Source organism: Coregonus clupeaformis, unplaced genomic scaffold, assembly GCF_020615455.1.
Source record: "Coregonus clupeaformis isolate EN_2021a unplaced genomic scaffold, ASM2061545v1 scaf0760, whole genome shotgun sequence".
In the NCBI taxonomy this organism is placed as follows: Eukaryota; Metazoa; Chordata; class Actinopteri; order Salmoniformes; family Salmonidae; genus Coregonus; species Coregonus clupeaformis.
The window spans coordinates 134332-159875 of record NW_025534215.1 but is presented as its reverse complement, the minus strand read 5'-3'; the positions used below and the strand labels follow the sequence as shown (position 1 = coordinate 159875).

At 43.1% G+C, this 25544-nt stretch overlaps 1 protein-coding gene and 1 long non-coding RNA gene across 2 annotated transcripts in view; one reads left to right on the top strand and one right to left on the bottom strand.

Annotated features, from left to right (window-relative positions):
* The window catches only part of LOC121559392, a 30418-nt gene extending 24396 nt beyond the window's left edge, over positions 1 to 6022 (bottom strand). Inside the window, exon 1 of the long non-coding RNA XR_005998767.1 lies at positions 5859 to 6022. This is a non-coding gene — a long non-coding RNA (uncharacterized LOC121559392). The remainder of the gene's footprint in view (positions 1 to 5858) is intronic.
* A 124-nt stretch (positions 6023 to 6146) lies between these two features.
* LOC121557895 (LON peptidase N-terminal domain and RING finger protein 1) lies at positions 6147 to 25406 on the top strand. The gene is made up of 11 exons (XM_045216633.1): positions 6147 to 6916; positions 12228 to 12343; positions 14757 to 14879; positions 17498 to 17707; positions 17902 to 18127; positions 18672 to 18889; positions 19250 to 19371; positions 19723 to 19881; positions 21085 to 21247; positions 21766 to 21918; positions 23259 to 25406. Exons 1-11 carry the CDS (start codon positions 6295 to 6297, stop codon positions 23415 to 23417), a joined length of 2271 nt encoding a protein of 756 aa, XP_045072568.1. The 5' UTR covers positions 6147 to 6294; the 3' UTR covers positions 23418 to 25406.
* The last annotated feature ends 138 nt before the right edge of the window (positions 25407 to 25544 follow it).

The following is a 25544-nucleotide window of genomic DNA, read 5'->3' as shown; positions in this document are numbered from 1 at the left end:
GGCCTGCTGCCTCGATCCCTAGGAGACCCTCCCCAGCACCGAACCGCAGTGTGTCCTCTGCGGCCACAGTTGGTGCAGGGTACGCCTCTCTCCTGGTCTCTCTCCTCTTCTCTCTAGCACCAGCACCCCCGAGCTCCATAGGGCTCGGCTGTGGTGCTGGGGGATGGAATGGACGGCCCCAACTTCGGACGTCCGCGGGTAGCCAACAGGGTATCTAGACGAATCGACATGTCCACCAGCTGATCGAAACTTAGGTTGGTGTCCCTGCAGGCCAACTCTCTGCGAACGTCCTCCCTTAGGCTGCACCTGTAGTGGTCGATGAGGGCCCTCTCATTCCATCCCGCATTGGCAGCCAGAGTCCGGAAGTCCAGTGCGAACTCCTGCGCGCTCATCTTCCCCTGTCTGAGGTGGAACAGACGCTCACCCGCCGCTTTCCCATCTGGGGGATGATCGAAAACCGCCCTGAAGCGGCGGGAGAACTCCGCATAGCTGACTGTAGCGGCATCTATTCCCCTCCACTCTGCGTTGGCCCACTCCAGTGCCTTGCCGGACAGACAGGAGATGAGGGCGGAAACGCTCTCGTATCCCGAGGGCGCCGGGTGGATGGTGGCCAGGTAGAGTTCCACTTGGAGCAGGAAACCCTGACACCCGGCCGCGGTGCCATCATAAGCCCTCGGGAGCGAGAGCCGAATCCCACTGGACTCCGGAGGTGGAACGATGGGTATGGCAGATGGTGGTGGTATTGTTGGAGGAGGTGTGGGCAAACCTCCTCCTTCCCATCGCCTCAAGGTGTCCATCACCCCTTGCATGGCGGTGCCAAGATCCTGGATCATGGCCGCTTGGTGGATAACGCGCTCCTCCAGTGATCCCATTGGCACCGCCGATCCTGCTGACTCCATGAATGGTGTGTTATTCTGTCAAGGGCGACGTGTATGCGGTGAGCGAAGTCAAGCGCAGGACACAGAGCTACTGGCAGACGTACTTTACTAGTTAGTAAAGAATATACAAAACAAAACCCCCTAACAGGGAGGAAAACAAATACACGCATACAACAAACAGCAATGCCGACCATACGTGACACAAAACAATAACACACAATTACCAAACGAGAGACATGGGTAAATATAGGGACTACAATCAAACATAATAGCATACAGGTGTAACCACTCAAGACAGAACAAGACAAACACAGAAACATCGATCGGCAGCAGCTAGTACTCCGGGGACGACGAACGCCGAAGCCTGCCCGAGCAAGGAGGAGGAGCAGCCTCGGCAGAATCCGTGACAGGCATAGAGCAGTAGAGTAGAGGCACTTACAGAGGTTGCACACATTGGGAACATTTTTAGTAGCCTAGGGTCCGGGAAAAATTTGGCCTTTTATGAACACATTTCATGTAATTCTACGTCATTTTACATGACTGGAGACTTTGGTAGAACCTTTTTTAATACACACAAATAATTGAAATGGCAGGCTACTTTGACACTGACGAACTGAGAATCTGAGATCAATAAAAACGACCATGTCTTGAATCCATCAATAGCCTAGGCCTAGATGTGTGGAGACACATATTGTAGGCTACAATGTGAGGAGGAAATTATAGTCAGAAAAATGCTTTCCAGTTTCACTGACTCACCCAATGATGCGCAGCTCACTTGCTGGTGATTGCCGATGCGCTCGTGCCAAAAGCCTATCTCTCGCTCTCTCTCGTAAAACAATATTTGGAAGTTGATCAAATATTTAGGTAGCCTACAGCATAGAGTCTTCTCTTTTCAGCAGGAGCCATTTGCTTTCCAACCTGTGTTTTCCCTTGATTGCATTTTAAATATTGCGAAAGGCCTGTTCCCGACTGTAGGCTATTCCTTGTTATTGGGCTACAATCCACAGCTAGGCTATTTTTTTAAAGAAGCAATTGATTCTGTGTGGCTAAATTATTGGCCTTCTCATGGTGTAGTAGGCTATTCTGAATTATTTCATTTATTTCTGAACAGACAGCAGTAATTCTAGAAGTTTGGCAAATTTATTTCAATTTATCAAGGGTGCTGCAGCTCCTCCAGAGCCCTTCGCGCGGCTATGATTCTATAAGGAAATAAATGATGAAGTGCAACGCTGGAGAGATGAGAGTTGCAGGCTCATGTCTATCAGAGCAGAGAGAGGGAGAGAGATCATAGAAAGTGAATCTCAATCTATTTGTGTGAGAGATACTGGCGTGCTTCTCACACAGCCACAGCCACACGTTGGTCTCAAACTGTTCCGGCAGGATCTGGCTCAAATTAAGACTGAACATAACCCCTCTTACACTTTTGTAATCAATCCAAATCCATTTGGTGTTACATTGTTACTGCACGTTCTTACAGATGAAATGAAAAGATACGTATCTACTTCACTCCAATAAATAAACAAATATAACAACAACAGAAAGCCCATCACTCTCTGCACACCCCAGCTTGCCATCACAGCTAAATAACATTTTAAAACTGATGGAGATGCGCAGAAAGAATGGACGGAGAGAAGCAGCTGAGTAGGCTAATGGCTGGTTAGGGGATGCGGCTGGATGCTCACAGCTGTCACACGTGATGTTGGATGAAGCACTCATTCTGATATGACATATCTGACATTACGCTCTGAACTCTGTTTGATATTCTATTTGTAAGACGCGTAGGGATGCATTCTGTGCGCAGTCATTATTTTGATATGAGAAACATACACAGGGGCGTCAGTTGGGTATACCCTAGCTCAATACCAAAAATGTAAAGTAGGCAACAAAATAAAGAATAGACTAAAATCATTCCAATCCCGATGAAAATGCAACGGCTGTTCCGCATACTCGTGCTGGCTTTAGGACCATGCGGAGCATCGCTCGGAGAGCAGCTGCCACCCTGTGTGCCTTTTGTTCAAGTGGATCACTTTTGTCACTTTTGACAATGGTTGTTCACCGCCTTTCAAAGTGTGTTGCATTATGAAGATAACAATATTCAGACTTGCGCCTACATGTCGACTTCATGAACTTCACAACAAGCATGTGATCAACGGTCATGAAGTTTTGATTGCAGTCTACTTCAATTTTCTGCAGTTGCTCCTCACCAGCTGCAACTTGCAGCCATCGCCTGCAAGCAACTTTGCGGCGATTCATATGTATACAGTGGATATGCACAAATGAATGTGATATTTGAAGCTTTCTCTCCCCAATTGATAGTACAATGTACACATACACTACCAGTCAAAGGTTTGGACGCACTTACTCATTCAAGGGTTTTTCTTTATCTTTACAATTTTTGACATTGTAGAATAATAGTGAAGACATTAAAACTATGAAATAACACATATGGAATCATGTAGTAAACAAAAAAGTGTAAACAAATCAAAATATATTTTATATTTGAGATTCTTCAAATAGCCACCCTTTGCCTTGATGACAGCTTTGCACACTCTTGGCATTCTCTCAACCAGCTTCACCTGGAATGCTTTTCCAACAGTCTTGAAGGAGTTCCCACATATGCTGAGCAATTCTTGGCTGCTTTCCTTCACTCTGCGGTCCAACTCATCCCAAACCATCTCAATTGGGTTGAGGTCCGGGGATTGTGGAGGCCAGGTCATCTGATGCACTCCATCACTCTCCTTCTTGGAGAGTGATGGAGGTGTGTTGGGTCATTGTCCTGTCGAAAAACAAATGATAGTCCCACTAAGCCCAAACCAGATGGGATGGCGTATCGCTGCAGAATGCTATAGTAGCCATGCCGATTACGTGTGCCTTGAATTCTAAATAAATCACAGACAGTGTCACCATCAAAGCACCCCCACACCATAACACCTCCTCCTCCATGCTTCACAGTGGGAAATACACATGCGGAGATCATCCGTTCACCCACACTGCGTCTCACAAAGACACGGCGGTTGGAACCAAAAATCTCCAATTTGGACTCCAGACCAAAGGACAAATTTCCACCGGTCTAATGTCCATTGCTCGTGTTTCTTGGCCCAAGCAGGTCTCTTCTTCTTATTGGTGTCCTTTAGTAGTGGTTTCTTTGCGGCAATTCGACCATGAAGGCTTGATTCACACAGTCCCCTCTGAACAGTTGATGTTGAGATGTTTCTGTTACTTGAACTCTGGTAACTCTAATGAACTTATCCTCTGCAGCAGAGTTAACTCTGGGTCTTCCATTTCTGTCGCGGTCGTCATGAGAGCCAGTTTCATCATAGCACTTGATGGATTTTGCGACTGCACTTGAAGAAACGTTCAAAGTTCTTGAAATGTTCTATATTGACTGACCTTCATGTCTTAAAGTAATGATGGACTGTCGTTTCTCGTTGCTTATTTGAGCTGTTCTTGCCATAATATGGACTTGGTCTTTTACCAAATAGGTAAAAGATATGTGTTATTTCATAGTTTTGATGTCTTCACTATTATTCTACAATGTAGAAAATAGTAAAAAAGAAAGAAAAACCCTGGAATGAGTAGGTATGTCCAAACGTTTCACTGGTACTGTATAATTACAGTTTGTGAGTGTGTGATATGTTTATTTCGACATTATAAAGAAAACCAAACTCTGCATTCCACAGTAAGAACATCATACCAAAGGTCAAGCATGGTGGTGGTGGTGTGATGGTTTGGGGATGCTTTGCTGCCTCAGGACCTAGACGACTTGCCTTAATAGAAGGAACCATGAATTCTGCTCTGTATCAGAGAATTCTACAGGAGAATGTCAGACCATCCGTCTGTGAGCTGAAGATGAAGCACAGCTGGGTCATGCAGCAAGACAATGATCCAAAACACACAATCAAGTCTACATGAAAATTGCTAAAAAGCAACAAATTGGAAGTTTTGGAATGGCCTAGTCAATGTCCAGACCTAATCTCAATTGAGATGTTGTGGCAGGACTTGAAACAAGCAGTTCATGCTTGAAAACCCACACCTCACTGAGTTAAAGCAGTTCTGCATAGAAGAGTGGGCCAAAATTCCTCGACAGCGACGTGAGAGACTGATCAACAACTACAGGAAGCATTTGGTTGGAGTCATTGCAGCTAAAGGTGGCACAACCAGTTATTGAGTGTAAGGGGGCAATTACTTTTTCACACAGGGAAATTGGGTGTTGCATAACTTTGTTTATGAAATAAATATGTAATTGTTGTGTTATTTGTTCACTTATGTTCCCTTTATCTAATATTAGGTTTTGGTTGAAGATCTGATAACATTCAGTATCACAAATGTGCAAAAGTAGAGAAAATTTGAAAGGGGGCAAATACTTTTCCATTGCACTGTATAGCTGGCAACTAAACATAGGCGCTGTCCATTCAGCACCACACCACGAGCTCCACTATGCCTAAATGTATGGAGGAGCTGTCCATTCAACAGAGCTGAATCATGGGCGGGGCCTTAGCTCCCTTCAAAAAGGCATGTGTAGATTTTCCTTTTGTATTTCGTGATTTCCGTCATTATTTGGTGGAGTTTGTTTCTCTTCATGCATCCCTGTCGATTGTAGGCCTCAGTCCTTTGATATATGCATTTTATTTCAAGGCATGTGTAGGATTTATCTGGCATAGTTTGCATTCCCGGTCAACTGTTTTATGCATCAGTTACTTTCACATTGATGTTTGAAGTCGGCCTTGCTATTTGATAGCGTGTATTATGCATATTTTACTTTGTGCACTGTATGCGGCGTTCCACACGTAAATGAGTCAATTTATGATGAGGTTGAGTAGCTAACCTTGTACAAACCGTTCCACAGACCTTTAAACCTAATATTGCGGTGATAATTAATGGCTGGGGCCATTTTTGTTTGTTTTTGCTGTTCTCTAAATACCATTTTAGAGTTTTTAAATTGTGTAGAAATGCAGTAGGCCTAAATGAACGTCAACTTACCCAAAATTCCTTGGAGGCTTTGAAATCACCCCCACTCCACCTCATCCCACTTTGCCATTCCCTGGGTTTAGCTGAAATGACGCCATTGCATTATTTAGTGATCACACAGGGAGAAGAGCTGTTCGCGCCTCTCTTTTTTTTTATTGCTAGCTCAATGTGATACACTCTGCGTCTGCGTACTTTTCGTCAGATCCTTTTAGTAGTTATGAAACTTCTAAACTCAGGTTTTGTAATCGAGACGTGCTGGCCAATCAATGCACAGCGATGCTGTTCACGTGATCTCATTTTTACGTAACAAACGGGTGTTCACCTGTATGTTGCCAATTCTACTGGCACGTAAGCTAGACACATTGTAGGCTACAGCTATGGCTAAACACATTTTTTAAAAACATTTATAATAACCGGCCTGCATTGTATGCCGATCATCTAGCCTACAATGTCGGTCCAACACCCCGAAGGAGAGGACGCGGTCGAAGAAAGAAAAGGATTCTTCATCGAACCAGAATACGACTGGGACGAGGAGCAGGACAATGTCGACCACCACAAACTTATTTTACAAAAAGCCGATGCACTGGCATCAGAAAACCGTCTCAAAGAAGCCATCGATGTTTACTCGATGGCCTTGAGATATGGTTCTGTAGGGCCGGAGCAGATGAGCACTTTAGTGGATTGTATTCTGCGCAACTTCAAGAGAAAGCTGGGACAGGATGAGGCGCCTTCGGAACGAACGCTACATATTATGGATAACGCCGGGGAGGAGGATGTTTTTGACTGCCCGAATTGTCATAGATTTCTAGGCGAGCCCGTGACTATCCGCTGTGGACATTCGTACTGTAAAAGATGTTTACAACATCAGCTGCTCTCCAAATGCAAGCTGTGTAGCGAGGTAGGAGGCAGGCCGACAGAGCTTAAAACGAATGTGATTCTATTCGGACTTTTGGAAAAGTGGTTTCCCGAGGAGCTGAAAAGGTCTAGAGCTATTAGTGAAATTGAAGACCTGTCTAGAAGGAAACATTTCGAGGAGGCCGTATCACTAGCGACAGCTGTGATTGAATCTGGTGAGTGGGGGGAGGAAAGGCTTGTGGAGACCACCACTGCGCATCCTTGTTTTGTATGCTATGATGAGACATTTAGGAAACCTGTCAAAGCATGAAAACAAAAGGTTATTTTAGTCATTCCCTGATACTATTTGTGGTCTTTATTATCAAAGAGTAGGGAAGGGGAGTTCCACTGACCAATAATAAGGTTACCCGCTTGTCATGTGTTTGACTGTAGCTTCTTTGGCTGCGTTTACAGGCAGCCCAATTCTCATCTTTTTTTCCCACTAATTTATCTTTTGACCAATCAGATCAGATCTGAAAAAGATCTGATGTGAAAAGATCTGATGTGATTGGTCAAAAGAGCAATTGGTGGAAAAAGTATCAGAATTGGGCCTTCGTGTCACTGATGTAATGGTCGTGCCACCCTGTTACGAAATTTCGTAAATTGGGCATGCGCACAAGCAGCGAGTTTCATAAGGCAGGCGGTGACACAGTCGAACGTTTTGTAACTAAGTAGCGGGTGATGGGATTGCCAAACAATAACTTTATAACGTTTCGTCCCCTCTCAAGTCCGAAAAAGATACAAAAAAAGGCAAAATGTGCTGCCCAATCAAGGCATGGCGATGCAGTTCACGTGATAGCATTTGTACGTAACAAACGGGTGTAAACCTTTATGTTGCCAAGTCTCTACTGGTGCATAAGACACTAAAAAGTCAAAATGCAGTGTCAATGCAAATATTTTGAAGGCAATAGAAAGTGACAGCACTGAAGTCTATAGTCATTGAAGTCTATAGTCAAGTCTATAGTCATCTATAGTCATGGGCTCCTGAGTGGCGCAGTGGTCTAAGGCACTGCATCGCAGTGCTAACTGTGCCACTAGAGATCCTGGTTCGAATCCAGGCTCTGTCGCAGCCGGCCGCGACCGGGAGACTCATGGGCGGCGCACAATTGGCCCAGGGTAGGGGAGGGAATGGCCGGCAGGGATGTAGCTCAGTTGATAGAGCATGGCGTTTGCAACGCCAGGGTTGTGGGTTCGATTCCCACGGGGGGGCAGTATAAAAACAAATATGTATTCACTAACTGTAAGTCGCTCTGGATAAGAGCGTCTGCTAAATGACTAAAATGTAAATGTAAAATGTAATGTAAAATGTCATTGCTGTAGGCTATGTCTAGATTATTTAAGTTATTAGATTACTTGGGGTTTTGGTGACACCAGACATACAATAAGTGATACTTATAAAATTAATACCTAAGAAAGTTGGCATTCGGTCTCCTATGGGTAAGGCTGAGCGATTAACCTACATTTAGGTTATTTTTCGGTTTTTAAACAACATCGGTTCAATTATCTGAATTCAATTTTGTTCTTTTTTTTCTGTGAGCTCAATGCTGTTTCTTTAGAAAAAAAAACAGATCAAGCCCAAACTGTGCGATGTAGGCCTAGTAGGGAGTTGTAGTTTACAACAGGCCAGTATTTTACATAGTTTAGTGCAGAAAACATAGTAATTGACCACAAATTACCATAATACATTACGTGCCTACTTGTCCAGTCTTTGTTTGTTCTGCTGCATTTACACAGGCAGCCCAATTCAGATATATTTTTCCCCCTAATTTGTTTTTTGACAAATCAGGGCAGCTCTGAAAAAGATCTTGATGCGAAAAGATCTGATGTGATTGGTCAAAAGACCAATTAGTGGAACAAAGATCAGAATTGGGCTGCCTGTGTAAACGCTGCCTTTTAGGCCTGCTATGTTAGGTTAGTGTGGGGCAGACATGGAGAGAAGAGATAGAAGAATGTGCAATGGAGAGGGATAGAGAGCAGTTGCTTCGCTAAGTATCTCTACCTGAAAATGAGATGATGACTTGGAATGAAATAATAAAGTCATCAAATAAAACACATTTAATATACACAACAACTTAAATATTTTATTAAAGTAATGTGAATAAATGATGGTTAATAAGTGATAAGCAGTAATGGGCAGTCACTACCATCATGGGACTTTTATTAATAGTTTTATTCTGTGTTGTTACAGCATTCAACCCACATAATGCATAGTGCATTTAATGTTTAAAAACATAATCGAACCCCCCCCCAAAAATTTTTATTTTTATTTTGTAATAATAGAACCGAAACCGAACCGACCTCAAAATATCACCTTGACAGCCATAGTCCTTGTTTGATGGTAAAGCTTCTCTGAAAGTAATTTATTATTGGAAAATAAGTCTGAAATCGATCAGATCAACAGTTACAGATACTAACCAAGGCAATGCTTTCCATAATGTGAAGGCCTACTCAGGGATTCTAATGGCACCTATGTAGATGCATGTTATTACATCGAGCAGTACGCTTTGCACAATGACATGCTACATGTAGGCCTAGAATGTCACGTAAAATACTTACTGAATGATCAGAGAAAAAATTAGGCTAACAATCTCTTGTAATGTTGTTGACCAAATGATGCAGAAGCTGTTTCTTCTTCAGAAGAAATGTAAATGCAGAAGAGTAAAAAAGTCACCCTTCTAGGCCATGCTAAACTGGTATAGGTTTATACATTTAATAAGGGGGTGTGGAGGTATAACATAAAGATGACAGATATCTGTGTCAACCCGAAGTTGTTCATGCTGTGATGTAATATTACAACGGAGTGGCTGCGATTTTCTAGAACCCGACTTGCTGTTGCTAAAAATACAAAGATGTCTGCTAGATCCACTAGCCTACCTCCTTTCGGTTACTGCTCAGTCACTCCGTGACTCCGCTGCCGCTTGTACACAAAATAGTTTGAATAAACATAGTTCTTTGACTGTTGTAAAAAATACAAATACACTGCATACTATTGTAAACATAAGCGCAACAGAAGCTAAAGCCTGCACAGCATATCAAACAAGCAAGTCACAGACGGGCAGTCATTGCAAACATTGGCTAAACAGGAAGCATACTGCTGGCTATATGGCAGCATAACTATAAAGATTACATCATCATACAAAACGCTATTTTTTTCCCCCCATTGCAATGTGTAGACTGCGTCTTGCTTGTGCTACGCTAATATTCGTTACAACAGAATGAGACGGTTGTAATGTAGCCTTCATATATATTTTGGGAAAGCTTGTTCAAATCGCAGCTGTTCAGAAATATGAGGCATCGGCCATATTATAATGTCACCTCCAAGACCTTTGCCCCTCTGTCACTGAAGATAACTCATCAAACTGCACAGGCTCCTCTCTCTCTTGACATGAAACTATCACTTATTAATAAAGGGGTTACAAATTATACATTGCTCAATAATAAATATATGAGCACTTATTGCATATAAGTGTAGCCTAAAGCTACTTTCTTTGATTTGAGTAATTGAGCGCAAAGAACATTGTTAGGTCTAGAGGTGGAAAGTTATGCCCTTATCTTTAAACATTGTTTAATGCGGAAATGTTGGCAACTGTGAGACACTGTAGCAAGTGTTAGAGCCCATAGCCAGTGTCGCACATTGCGTCAGCTAAGGACTTCGCTGAGGTGACTTTTGGAGCCCTGACGTGTGACACAGTTGCAGTGCCAATGCTGGTGGCACAGTCAGTCACCGCCGCAGAGCGGCAAGAACCAGGCTAGAGTTGCCAACGCTATGATATCACTGTATCTGTCTGAGACTTGCTGAGCTAGCCAAGCATGAAGCACATAAGCTAATATGGAGTGATCCCCCTTCTAGTAAAGTGAATCACACAGTTATTATTGAAATCTGGCTTTTTCCCCATACAACGGAAAACCCACCGGGGGTGCATCTCAATAGTCTAATGGGGCTTAGTTTCCTTGACCTTGTCCTTCAGCTGTACTGATCTACAAAGACATGATAGGTTAAAGCAAACCAGACAGTGTCTCCTGTCCAGGGGTCATGCTTTTAGTCTTTGAATTCTTCCAGAGCAGTGTGGGTGAAGGAAAGGAGACAGGGAAAGGAAGCCACTTTGAACTATGGAGATGCAGCCCTTTTTGCGTTTTGTAGACATGTCACCTCCAGCTGCAGGCTCAGAATCACAGAGGCCCATCTTGGACCACAAACCGCAAGGATGATGCCACATTGTGTCTTTTATCTTGCCAGCAACACACATTATCTTGAACATTCATCATAGAAGACCAGATAGGCCTAGTTTATGACCTCAGCTGAAAGCTGGGCAGCTTAACCTGGTCTAAGTGTATATATATATAAATACAAAAACAAATATATATATATATATATTTCTTAAACAATCTTCGGGATGGAAAAACACTTTGGCTAAATTTAAATGGCTAAACCCACACTTTCAGAAAATATAATTGACCTACATATTTGTTTTATAATATAATCTTTGAGAACTAGAAATCACCAAATCACAGTCAGGGAGAATCGAAAATTCCAAAAACAATGAATTTAGAAGTATTTTTGGCATGGCTGGGTATATGCCCAGGGGCCCCGATTGGGGTCCCCATTGATTTTGTTATAATGTTTGACCATAAGAACACAGAAATAGCCATGGCAAAATGTGTAGAATTGCAGGAAATTAGCTCTCACACTGCAGAAGTTTCTCTCAGCTCCATAGAACAATTTATAGAGTTGCAGGATTTTTCTCTCTGCCGGCAATTCTGGACTGATTTAAGACGCCTTCTGGACCGATTTCATGCCTTGGATCATTAACTTACAGTGCATTCGGAAAGTATTTAGACCCTTGACTTTTTCCACATTTTGCTACGTTACAGCCTTATCTAAAATGGATTATATCATTTTTCCCCCTCATTAATCTACACACAATACCTCATAATGACAAGCAAAGGCTCGCTCCCTAATGCACTCTCTTTGCACATGGTATTCACGTGGTATCCGTTATTGACGCCGACGTCATCAAGTAGCGTTGGGTTACCTCTCTCAGGCAGGATGAAAACGACTACATCGACCATGATCCTTAGCAATTTTTTGGTGCCATTCAGCCCTATTCAGAAATATGGCGTGCTTCAAATTCAAATATTTACGGCTTCATGCGCCGTCGGGAGTTTTCCATACGAAAATGTGGATGACGTAAGTGCTATCACTATCTGCTGGTTTTAATGTCTATGGGTCTTCATGTCATGTGTTTGACATTATTCCTTCTATGGATATAGCCTTTCATTCCGTCATAATTTGCTATTATGTTGAATGTATGCATTTCTCATGACACAGATGTTTTGCCCTAGAGTTATGGTCATCTTCGGTGACAGATCTTGAGAAAGAAAAAATATTTGTAAAATGGGCTTTGTCTGAAATGTAAAAGTTTTCTGTTTTTTAATCAAGTAGTCTCTCTCTCCTCTCCTCCTTTATCCTTCCCTCCTTTTTTCCAGATCCTGGGGATGAGGCAGTGCGGTGGTCACGGGTCAAGGCCTACACCGGGCTCCGGCAGTACCGATTGGCCCTGGAGGACGCTGAACTTTGTCTTAGCTCCACCCACTCTGCAGAGGTAGGTTACTGGACCAATGGGGGAAACTGTGTGTTGAGTTCAGTAGGCACAAGTAAAAATAAATATTTAGGAAATTAAAACAAATGTTGTTATGGGAGGTTTTAAGTTTGCTGAGGGCTTCTTCAGTTACTTGTCACCTCCCCAGCACTATCATTATCCTTAGTCCTTACCAGGCACCCTGTGGCGCTTTGACATAGTAAACTAGAAGCCTATAGCTCCGGTTATATCCTCCACACTTTACTACACCGTGTGATGCGTCATGGAGGGAAAGTGGAGGCTGATTAGAGGCTCAGCCAGGTGTTAGTAAGTCTAAATGTGTTAGCAGGCCATCCTGAATAACAACCGGTAGGATATATTTTAGGACGTTTTAGCGCTATAAACAGCATTGATCACTATAATGTCCTCTAATTCTATTTTTAAGTCTTATTAAATTATAATCGAATATTACTGTATAACCTTCTATACCTTTTGAAATGATGTCTGTTATCAAATGTTGATTTGTTTCCCTTTACATAATTTTTTTGATTGAGGGTTCAGAGCCTCTCATTTGGGAGTTTGTTTGTTACACATTTGGTCACACTTTCTTTTTACTGTACCATGAGCTATTTTAAAGGTCCAAAGCAGATGTTTTTATCTTAATATCAAATCATTTCTGGGTAACAATTAAGAACGTTACTGTGATTGTTTTCAATTAAAATGGTAAAGAATTAACAAAAATAGTTTCTTAGCAAAGAGCAATTTCACAAGCAATAATGTTGCTAAGACTGTCTGGAAGTGGTCTGAATGGGGAGGGGAAAATTGAAAACTAGCTTTTATTGGCAGAGAGGTTTGGAACTCGCTTTCTTATTGGTCTATTAGCTAATTTACCGACTGGTGATGTCACCAGGCAGGCCAAAACTCCATCCCACCAAGGCTGAAATTTCAGGCGGTCTTTTCAAACAGCTCTTACTCTAAAAGGGCATTATCATAATCATAATCATAATTTCACAGTATTATTCCAACCTCACAGTGTGGAAATATACAGTGGGGTCCGAAAATTATTGACACCCTTGATAAAGATGAGCAATAATGACTGTATAAAATAAATGATAGAAATACTGATCTATATTGTATGCTCAAGAAATTTGGGAAATTATATTATTTTATACTAATACAATTGCTCAGAGAAATAGATTTTGTTTAACAAGTAATATTTATTTTTTCTCAAAAGGTAAGGGTCAAAATTATTGACACCCCTAAATAATCGTATAAATAAAGTAGTCAAGTTGAGTATTTGGTCCCATATTCCTAGCACGCAATGACTACATCAAGCTTGTGACTCTACAAACTTGTTGGATGCATTTGTAGTTCGTTTTGGTTGTGTTTCAGATTATTTTGTGCCCAATAGAAATTAATGGTAAAGAATGTATTGTGTCATTTTGGAAGGACTTTTATTGTAAATAAAAAATATAATATGTTTCTAAACACTTCTACATTAATGTGGATGCTACCATAATTACGGATAACCCTGAATTAATTGTGAGTAATGATGTGTGAGAAAGTTACAGAGGGTCAAAGATCATACCTCCCCTGTTATTCTTAATGGTGAGAGGTTAGTAGCCACATAGGGTACATCTTTTATTTAAATTTGTATTTCCCATAACTGCTGATTTAGTTGGTAATGTGTAATTTAGCAAACTAGGCTACTCAACAAGAGTCATGCCTCTCCTAGAGAGAAGACAAACTGGTTTGCAATGTATGTTAATCATATTCAGTGAAGCCTGGCAAAACTGAATTTATGTTAAGTGATCCAGGTCTTGTTGACTCTTGTTTTCAGGCTACCTGCATTGTGTTCTAACTAGGGTCCCTTCTCGTCACTCTTTCTCTCTCTCTCTCTATCTCGTCACTCTTTCTCTCTCTCTCTCTCTCTCTCTCTCTCTCTCTCTCTCTCTCTCTCTCTCTCGTCACTCTTTCTCTCTCTCTCTCTCTCTCTCTCTCTCTCTCTCTCTCTCTCTCTCTCTCGTCACTCTTTCTCTCTCTCTCTCTCTCTCTCTCTCTCTCTCTCTCTCTCTCTCTCTCTCTCTCGTCACTCTTTCTCTCTCTCTCTCTCTCTCGTCACTCTTTCTCTCTCTCTCTCTCTCTCGTCACTCTTTCTCTCTCTCTCTCTCTCTCTCGTCACTCTTTCTCTCTCTCTCTCTCTCTCTCTCTCTCTCTCTCTCTCTCTCTCTCTCTCTCTCTCTCTCTCTCTCTCTCTCTTTCTCTCTCGTCTCTCTACCATTCTCGCTAGCGGTTCACCCTCTGGCTGCCGTTCAAATAACGTATTGTCCAGTTGAAATGCAGCGACATAACCTATCTCTCCCTCTCTTCCAGAGTTTCCACTGGAAGTCTTGCACTCTTTATAACACCCCCCCCCCCCTTTCTCTCTTTCTCTCAGGGTTTCTACTGGAAGGCCAAGGTGCTCCAGGACATGGGCCAGGCGGACGACTCGCTGCAGTTTTTCCTCCACTGTCTGGCCCTGGACAAGGACTTCACCCTGGCCAAACGAGAGGTGGAAATGGTGAGAGAAGGAGTTGGAGGGAGAGTGTTGTTGTTGAACTAATTTGCTTTGGCAGTGATGGTTAAGTCCCCTTACTCTTCCTGGAAGCTTTGGGACTTGACTTGAGGGCAAGAAAGCAAGGAGATATTTTATCTTCTCAATGTCTTTCTTTTCTTTGTGAAGAGGTTGCTCTGTTGAGCCAAACCTCCTCTCTGTGTATCAATGATAGACCCCCCCCTTAGCTCCTGGGAACGTGCAACCCTTACAATCTCTAGGCCTATCACTAATTGAAGTGCCTAAGTTTATAACTTAGTGTAAATACAGTTTTTTTTAAATCTCCAGGAGCGTTTGAAGTCTAGACCCCTTAGCGCCATAGGCCGTTTCATAAGAAGCCAGGTGCTCTCTGAGTACCCCATTTTGTCTTACTTAAGCCATGCGTTTCCCGGCACTGATTTGCTTACATCCATGAAAAGGAACACAGTGTGCATTCCTTTGCTGATAGCCTAGCATCGGCCTAATGGAATCAAACCCTTAGGCGCTTGCGTGAGAGATGGAACATATCGGGCTGACAGTGGCCTTAATGACTAAATCACATTATTTATAGAGAAAAGCGTCTGTTTTGCGGGTGCCGGAAAATTTAGTGACTACGATACACTGTGAGTTTTGCTTCCATGATGAATCACCTGTCAGACTGAGTGGAAGTTCAGAGCGCAGTAAGCGTATTTCTTGTTTTTGTTGACACCCTGTTGAATAAGAGTTGCAATGGGCATAGTTAGGCCTATCCATCGCTTTGCCTCTCTTTTTGGTTACACTTTATTTTCCTATTACCACTTGTATCTATTTGGTATGTACTATGAAAGTACATGGTAACAGTTGGGACTTAACGTTATTTGTTACAATTGAATCCCCATGACGAAGAAGTAAGTCTTAGCTAGTAATTAATGATGCTGTATTCACAAATTACCATATAGTGTCTCAGTTCAAATAAAGTGTCAGCATTTTTTCCCCCTCCCTCAACACCACATCCCAGCGGCGACTCCATGTTTTTGAGGCTTAGACTAAAGGCTGTGTTTCATGCCATTTCTGTAATCAAATTACATAGGTTTACTTTCCAGTGCGTCAGCCCTTGTGACTCTCCCCTCCTGTAATGACATTAGCCTCACTAGACAAAGGCTTAATCCCAAATGGCACCCTATTCCCTATATAGCACACTACTTTTGACCAGAGACCTATGGGGGCTATGGTCTATGGACTCTGGTCAAAAGTAGTGCACTATGTAGGGAATGGGGTGTAATTTGGGACTAAGACAACGTACTGTGACGACGCAGGGTTGCATAAGTCAGAGACACTGTGGACTGTTGTCCGGTCACAATCGCTGACAGGGTTTCCGAGGCTATGTGAAATGTTAGGGTAATACATTGGTAGAGTGACAAAGTAGGCCTGTGTTACTTTGATCGTGTAGTTGATGTGTGGATTTGCGTTCTTGTTGTTTCAGTCTTTAAGAAGAACTTTGTTTGGTTGAGTATTTGAATGGCTCTCAAGGTTTGATTGAAAAGAGCTATATGGGATTGCCTGTGTGTGATGTCTGTGTGCCTAAGCAAAGGTGTGTTTCTGTTTTCTTTAACTCATCTAATACAGTGAGTAGCTTATATCATAAGGTACTCCAAAATTGTGCTTAAATCATCTCATTTTAAATGCTGATGTAAACACAAATTCCCCATCTTGTGATCCTGGATGGGCCCCAGGTTACCAGATACAAAAGTTGGCCATTTTGTTTGTCTGTGAGTACCGCGGAATGGATGAGGATTACATAGATTTATAGTGATTGGAATGGGGCCCGGGTGTTCGTCAGCATCTAATAACATGTAATGGACTCTGAGAGAACGAAAGAAGGTGAAACACAGAAGCGTAAAAGGGAGAAAGAGAAGTTATAGAGAAGAACATTAATACATAGGATGAGAGGAATTAGGTGGAAGTTGAGTGACAACCAACACATATTTATATCCTACAAGTGAACCTTACTGCAGATTGAACCTTTTTGTTTTTGACCTCAATCATGTTATTGTGAAGCCAAAGCCAAATTTCCACATTGTGTGGAAAAGTACGTTTTTCTACGTCTAAATCCACATTGGTGCCAGGATGGCCATGTGGATGGCAGACTAGTCCGGCTGGCCAGTGGTCACTCCCAGTCTTGGCTAGCCACTGTCCTGCATTGCGGTCTAGTCGGAGGACACATACTTGGCATAGCCTAGCTTCCGCTCCATCTGACTCCCCCCACTGCTTCAAGACCTTAAACTTAGCCCCTAACTACATCTCTGTCTGACTGGAGAGGGCATCCCTAAAAAGAGATTGACCCTTGCTTCACATCTTATGTCCCCTGCTCTGTACTGTCTAGTTTGGATGTTTATGCACTGTTAGTGTGAATCTGTCATGATATTATGTTATTTTGTTATATTGTTATTGTATTATTACCTTCTTCTAATCCACTATTTAGTTTTTTTTCTTAATACACTGTTCATGTGAATCTGTCATGATATCGTGTTATAAGTTCCTTGTGAACTAGGCTCCTATTCTGCCATTTTGGGGGGATTTTCTTTCCAGTTGCACTGCTCCTATGGCTAATGCAATGTGTACCACAGATACTGTACGACCTGCTGTCTCCGGCCGGCGAGAACGTGAAAGTGGGACTGAGGGAGACGGCGCAGAGCACATCGCCTCACCTGCGTAGTAAAATGGTGGTAGCGGACGCCCAGGCCAGAGCCCAACAGCATCAGGCCGAAGCCAAAAACCCTGCCCTGCACCAAGTCCAGGCTCGCACCTCCTCGGCACACCCCAACGCACAACACGAGGTACGCTAACTGGACTGTGTGCTTGATACAGCCCTGAAACACTAGGGAGCCTTCAAAGTTTCCAAAGTCAATTATGTTTTGATATTAGTTTGGTGTTTGTTCAGTTAAAATGCATCAACAATGTCTAACACTCCTTTTAACTTTCTAACTGTCTCCCTCACTCCTCCTCCTCCTCATCCTCTCTTTCCGTCCAGAAACCAGGTCGCTCCGGGAGCCTGGAGCGTTCGGGCCTCAGCTCGATGCGAGCCCACGGGCCGGGCCTGGGTCTGGCCGGCTTGGATGAGGGTCTTAAACGTGTCTGTTCCGCGCCCCAGCTGGGGCACCAGGAGAAAGGCATGCTGCTGAAGAGGAAGCTGTCGGCGTCCGAGGGCGGACCCCATGTCATCTACAGCCACGGGAGCAAGCATAAGAAACAAGGAGGTGAAAATCAAGACTGCTGCTGTCGTAAATAGAAAGGGAATAGTTTAGCTCAGGGATCATTAACTAGATTCAGCCGCGGGCCGTTTTTTCTTGAGCGGATGGTCGGGGGACCGGAACGTAATTACAAATAGTTTGTAAACTGCTAATTGACCGCAATAAGCCCAAACAGAAATAATGTTTGACTAGGACATAATTATTTCAAACCTTGCTTACATTTGTATATGATCACGTTTATTTTGAGGGGGGGGTCAGAAAACGTTGGGGGCCAAAAATAACCTGTGGGCCGCCAGTTGGGGAACCCTGGTTTAGCTTGAGTGCTGGCTCTTTATATTGTTTGAAATTGGATTATTCCTGGGTTAAAGCAGCTAAAATATGCATTCCCTGTACATCAGTGGCATAGCCGCAATCGTCACAGTACCAATTAGCAACGGTCCCATTAGCCATTGTACTGCCAGGTACCTTTGCTGTGTCTGTGCTTGTATGCGTCTGCGTACTTGGGTGTGTGTGTGAAGTGCTTGACGTTCTCCTGTCGCTTCTTCTGTAGTGGCCTGTGGAGCGTCGAGCCACGGAGCCTCAGCCCGAGCTCACAGAGTCGTACCCAGGGACCTACTGGACCCCAACGACCTGGAGTGTTCCCTCTGCATTAGATTGTTCTACGAGCCAGTGACCACGCCGTGTGGTCACACCTTCTGTAAAAACTGTCTGGAGCGCTGTCTGGACCACACACCCCAGTGCCCTCTCTGCAAGGAGAGCCTCAAAGAGGTAAGAGGACACCGCCACCAACCACGACCAAGCGCCTGCTTTTCTTAGAACTGGAAGGGAGTCCTTAGGCTTTCTTTTTGAGGACGTGCCATTTAAGAAGAGGTCTTCCCCAAGTTAATTGTCTTAAGTGCATCCCAAATGGCACCTTATTACCTTTATAGTGCACTACTTTTGACCAGGGCCAATAGGGCTCTGGTCAAAAGTAGTGCACTAAATAGGGAACATGGTGCCATTTGGGATGCACCTAAGACAATTAATTAACTTGGGGAGGACCTCTTCTTAAATGGCATGTCCTCAAAAAGAAAACCTTAATCTTCTTTCCTTCCTTTCTCTCTCTCTCTCTCTCCCCCACCCCATCAGTATCTAGCAGCCAGGAAGTACACAGTCACCAGTGTGCTGGACCAAGTGATTAAGCAGTACCTGTCTGAGGAGCATTCGGAACGGCAGAAGACTCACCTGGAGGAGACCCAAGAGCTGGCAGAGTGAGTTGTCCTCCTAACATAGAATTCGGACAGAATTAACCTAGAATGTCCATTCTGGTAATTGTATTGCTATGGCTTCTGCCTTCTCTCTGAACCCTTGTTTCTCTTTCTTCCTGGTTGTCCTACTTAAAAATAAATAAATGAATGCAGCAATGATCATACAAAACACACACAGCAGACAGGTACACAGCAGACAGGTTCACCTAATGTTAGCACTGACTGTTAGATGGAAGTATATTTATATCTATTTTTACTTCATCTTTGGAATACATATGTCAAATTTGTATCACTTTACTTGTGAGAGATGCTTGAGTGTCTTAGCATCATCTAACTCACTCTCTCTCTCCGCAGCCTGATGAAGAATGTCCCCATCTTCGTGTGCACCATGGCCTACCCGACCGTGCCTTGCCCCCTGCACGTCTTCGAACCGCGCTACCGCCTCATGATCCGCCGTTGCATGGAGACAGGCACGCGCCAGTTTGGGATGTGCATCAACAACGCTCAGAAAGGGTAGGAACAGCGGCACAGTGCTAGGCACAGTGGCACCCGATACAAGCACCTGCTCACGTAGGCAAGCACACACACATTTGCACATACACACTCACTCAAATGCACACACACACACACACCGTTCTGCTGCACACCAATGCGTCACCTCACCCTGGAGAACTAATTAAAATGCTGTTACACCCTGGATGAGAGAGAGAGAGAGACGGGGCCTGCAGAATTATGGAAATACTGGCTAATAGGACTTTGACTGAATATAAAATCAAATCCAACTTTGAAGCATCCTCCTGATGGAAAAAGACAATTCAAACATTTCATGAGTTTAAGCATATATATGCTAATATTTAAGTGTTTCAAGATTCATTAGGCCACTGTACCTTCTCTCAAAGTTGTTGAATGCTGACGTTTGACTTGACTATGCAATGGCCCTGTGTAATTTCACTTAAACAAAATAGGCCATTGACTAATCACTGCAATTGACTGCTTACAATGAGCCAATACATTTTCACAATGCTTTGATATATGCAATATATTTGTGGTCCTCTTTAGCTCAGTTGGTAGAGCATGGCGCTTGCAACGCCAGGATAGTGTTATGATGATTTTCTAGGGTATCAAGTGATTACGAATGTAAGGATGTACTTAGACACTTTTGATGGGGATTTCATATTAGTATTTAATATGGTAACGTGGTTAGTTATAACAGAAGGACAGAGCTTTGCCTCTGTCATCTCCCTCACTCCAGAACAAAGATCCACTCTCTCTATATATACACTCTGTTACAAGTCTCTCCACGAACATCTGGTAATCATCATGGGCACTCCCATTCTTTGATGTTTTTACCCTTTACCCCAAGTTAGTATATCCTGTCCATCAATCATGATATCATAAACATCAGTAATCGCCTTTGACATAACGGAATGTAGACTCTGTGGCACCAAGCCAATTATCTAGTAACTCTAACCTAGTCCCCACGATACTATGACATGACATAATTACACTATAAAACCTCATCAGATAGTTGGTTAGATTCCTGGGACTACCCATACGTAAAATGTATGCAGGCATGATTACGTCGCTTTGTAGAAAAGCGCCTGCTAAATGTAATTATGTATGCAACTTTAATTTAGCAATATAGACCATTGACAAATCACCTCAAAATGACTATATGATTACAACAAACTAAAATTCAAAATATTCCTGTCTCAGATTTGTGGACTACGGCTGTATGCTGATCATCAGGAGCGTCCACTTCCTCCCAGACGGGCGTTCCGTGGTGGACACCATCGGAGGGAAGAGGTTCCGAGTGCTGACCCGTGGGATGAAGGATGGGTACTGCATCGCAGACATCAAGTACCTGGAGGATACCAGGGTAAGAACCCACGTTCTCTTATTCAAAAATACTGGTTCTGATGTTTGTTTTTTCAATGGAGAGTTTCTGTTCTTTGTCTTTTTTGGTAATATATTTGGTTATATTTTTATTCGTAAAGAAAGGATTACAAAATAATACTCAATTATACAATAAAAAACACAAAAGCATAGAGACAAAATTATATTGAAATCCATTTTCCATAGGTGTGAATACCTTGATAATAACTCCCACTCACAACCGCTTACAAGTTTAGCACAGCTTAAATTAGCCACATTTTTTAATTTGAATAATCCACTTTTTTGTCATTATGCACCCTTTGATTTAAAAGGTCTCCTGGAAAAAACGAAATTGTGTTTTAGTTTATCAGAGGCCATCTGTTAATGGATTATGGTAGTGTGGTGTTTTGGTGAATGCTACACTGCAATCTATGTAGTTGTCATTGTCATGTGACCCCTGCTTTCAAACCTAATGTCCCTCTTGTATGGTTAAGATGAATTGATTGATTGATTGATTGACAGGTGAGTGACGGCGAGGAGTTGACACAGCTGCAGCAGCTGCACGACGCCGTTTACGAACAAGCGCGCACCTGGTTCCAGAACCTCAAGAACCGCTTCCGCAACCAGATCCTTCAGCATTTTGGCGCCATGCCCGAGAGGGAGCCCGACATCCAGGTAAGAGCTAAGACACAAACCACTTCCCCGGCACATATTGTGTGTGTGTGTGTGTGTGTGTGTGTGTGTGTCCACCAGGTTTAATCTGACATACAGGTGAGCTAAGACACAAACCGCATCCCATCATATAGTGTTCCCCCTCCCCTTCTCCAGAGTCATTCATTAGGGCACACTGTAGCGAAACGTTTTGCAACAGAGTATGAAAATTGGACAAGTTCAGTTAGTCCCTCCCTGTTTCAGGCTTTCTTCCATTTGGTTCTTAAATGAATACGACCCAGGTTTACATACAGGAAGTAGCTCCGTGTAGGTAATTCTTAACTAATCCACTGGGGGAAGGTTACGTCACAAGTGTGTCCTTACGACAACCCCCCCATCCCCTACACTTACTTCTCACACACACACACACACACACACACACACACACACACACATACACATACACACACACACAAGCAGATATACAATTGGACAGGCAATATCCAATGGAGGCATAGCATTTTTCAATGGAACATTTGGAATGGTACAGTTATATAATTGGGATAATGGATGGTTAGAGCAGACCCTGGCTATGTATGGAGATACTAGGATTAATGATGAGTGTCCGGGGATTAACCATAGTCAAGCTTAAGTTACATTTCCGCTGTGTGTGTGTGTGTGTGTGTGTGTGTGTGTGTGTGTGTGTGCGCGTGTGCGTGCGTGTTTCTATTAAGAAATGTTTTATCATACCCGTGGTATATGGTCTGATATACCACGGCTTTCAGCCAATCAGCATTCAGGGCTCGAACCACCCAGTTTATAATAAACCCAGTTTAACATGCAACTCTGACACAGCAACATCCAATAAGTGGCAGATTAAGTTCAAGCTGCTTTGGATGAAAGCTAATTCACCACATCAGTCATTTTCTGAGATTCTTGGCTCAATTATAGGACGACCTATTTAAGATACCGACTCTCTAAATGAGTTACTACATCTTGTAAATCTAAAGCGTCTCCATCATATCTGTCTGATGTAAGCCATGTACTGAACTCCGGCTGACTCCCTAGCCTCTACTCTCAAGTCCCCTATAGATCTGAAATGATTGGATAGGTGTATCCAACATGGCAATTATTCTACCTAGTCTATCAAATGGCAAGGTAAAGTCATGATGATAATGTTTAAACCTATCCAATCACTTTTTTAAACTGTGACCCCCCTAAAGCCTTTTGAAATTTTCTGTGGCCCAGCAAAAAAACAATAGCCAACAAGCCATTGTCTGTCCATTGTCAACCCATTGTTTTGGGTGAGTGATATCATGTTTCTTATCAGTGATTTCCTTTCCTCCTCTCCTCCTCTATTCCAGGCAACTCCCAATGGTCCGGCTTGCTGCTGGTGGCTGCTGGCCGTGCTGCCCATCGACCCTCGCTACCAGCTGTCGGTGCTCTCCATGACCACGCTGCGCGAACGCCTGGTCAAGATCCAGCACATCCTCTCCTACCTGCAGAGCATCCCCAACGAGTAGAAGAGTAGAGTTCCACCCTACCACAACTACTTCCTACTCCCTGGTCCAGGCACCATGTACCTCCATACCACATCAAACAACACAGACTCATACGACTCCATACATCGGATTTCACTCTTTATTACTGCTGAGGCATCCGCCACAAGACAACCGTGAGACATCTGGACAGTGAAACATCAATGAGACCTCTCCCTGAGAAGACAGAATCACACAACACTTCTGAGACACCAGCAAGATCCCAGTCACATAAGCAGCTAGCTTTAGCAGCACGACAGCTACCACACACCAGCTAGCTACATCGGCGAGAAGCCACAGACTGCTGAGAAATCAGCCGAATTCTAAGAACTGGTCTTATCTCTTGTAATGATGCTTTCTCTTTTGGTCTCTCTCTCTCCACCATCCAGGGGCGATCTTGTTTCTTTGGTTTTTGGTAGGCTGAAATAGATGTCTCTCTCTCTCTCTCTCTCTCTCTGATGTTGTTGAAACAAAAAGGCCTTTCTTTCTATACTCAACGCTGGCCTCAACAGTGACACCAGCCACCCTCAACACCTGCCACTGTCAGCTTGGTTACTAGAGCGAGAAAGAAAGAGAGAGAGAGAGATTGGTGAAGAGATGTCTCCGTTGCATTGTCTACTCAAGACTACCCAAGCAGCCTCACTTTCTCTATTCGGTCACTGTTGATGGTAGAAGGGAGGGGGCGGGTGTATGTGTGTTTTGTTTCTATGGGTTGGCGGTGCTTTGGTGCAAATTCTAAATGCTGAAATTGAGACCGAGAGAGGAAGGGGCTGGGTGGAGGGGGTGGATGAATTGTAGAAGGTTGGTGGTAACAAATGGAGAGAGGGGGTACTAGAATTGTTTGTGTATTACAAAGCCCAGCAAGTGGGATGGTGCAGCCTTACGACGACACTGAAAACAAAAATGTGTGAATCTTACTCTTCCGAGCATTAAGCCCCTCTGTCACTTCTCTATGTCTACTAAACGCACAACTTCCTTCACCGCTTCCACCTAGTGGTGGTGGACCCTGATGAAAAAGAGAGGTTCCCCATTTTTTATTAATGTCTCCCAATTTTTTTGTTTTCTTCAAAGACTTCAGAAAGAAAACCCTCGTGGCAGCCATTTTGTCCAGTCTGTAGTATAGCTACAGATGTGGGACTCTGGTGTCGCAACGCTCCCAACTTCTGTGCTCTTAACTGTTTTTTTTCTCAGCTAAAAACAAGGCACAACTCTAAAAAATCCAGACTTCCAAAATACGTTACTCTGTGGTTTTGGTTTTGTTGTTGTTTCTCAGTGGATACGGAACCTCTTCAATCCCGATAGCTTAGGAAGCGTTGTTGATTTTGCATTGGGGATGTTTCCCATTCCGAGTTATCGATTCTTGAGAGAAACCTCAAAAGTCATCCATGTGACTCGAGTGTTGTATTTTCTGTCTCTCTTCTAAGCCAAAAGTTCCAACTTCCTGTTTAAATCCAATGTAATTTTTAAGGAGAGATATATATTTTGACAGTATGTTTGTATGTACAAAATCAAAAAAGGGGAACTTGCAATATTTTGACACAGTGAAAAGGAGAAAGTAACAAAACTATACAATGATCTGCGTTCAGCACTGCAAGGGTTATAGGTCACTTTGTTGTCCAGTAGCAGTCGGCCTGCCTTTTGTTGGAAAAATGACTAATATAGGTGAATATATCTGGGGTGGTCGATTTCGCAGACTAATTTTTGCCTTATACCATTTTAGCATTTGGCTTTGAACGGCACAATGCGACGGCTTGGTTAGCATTCCTGTTGCAGTACTAGTAATTATGATATTTGTGTTAATTATTTTGTCTTTTCTTCAGCCGCCTCATGGCTCGAATCGTTCACAGTGTGTATAATGTATGTCAAGTCGCGGCTTTGTTTCGCCTAAATCATTTTGTTTTTGGACAGATCATGCTTTTTCCTCAAATGTTTAAGTTATCAATTTTCAATAATAAATGAACTCATTTTTTTCAACTTGAAGCCTGAAGTGGTATTATGGTAATGAGTGGACTTAATGTAACCCATTGTCCATGTAACCATCCGATCCTAGTGTTATGCATTGGGTGTTACATCATCAGGAAATGCTTGGTACATTCAGTACAATCTGTTTGT

Bases quoted from the DNA above. Each gene is read 5' to 3' on its own strand.
- LOC121557895 (XM_045216633.1), top strand. From the start codon at position 6,295: ATGTCGGTCCAACACCCCGAAGGAGAGGACGCGGTCGAAGAAAGAAAA. The intron at 18,890-19,249 runs GTAAGAGGACAC...CCACCCCATCAG, and splicing joins GCAAGGAGAGCCTCAAAGAG to TATCTAGCAGCCAGGAAGTA. The intron at 19,372-19,722 runs GTGAGTTGTCCT...CTCTCTCCGCAG, and splicing joins GAGACCCAAGAGCTGGCAGA to CCTGATGAAGAATGTCCCCA.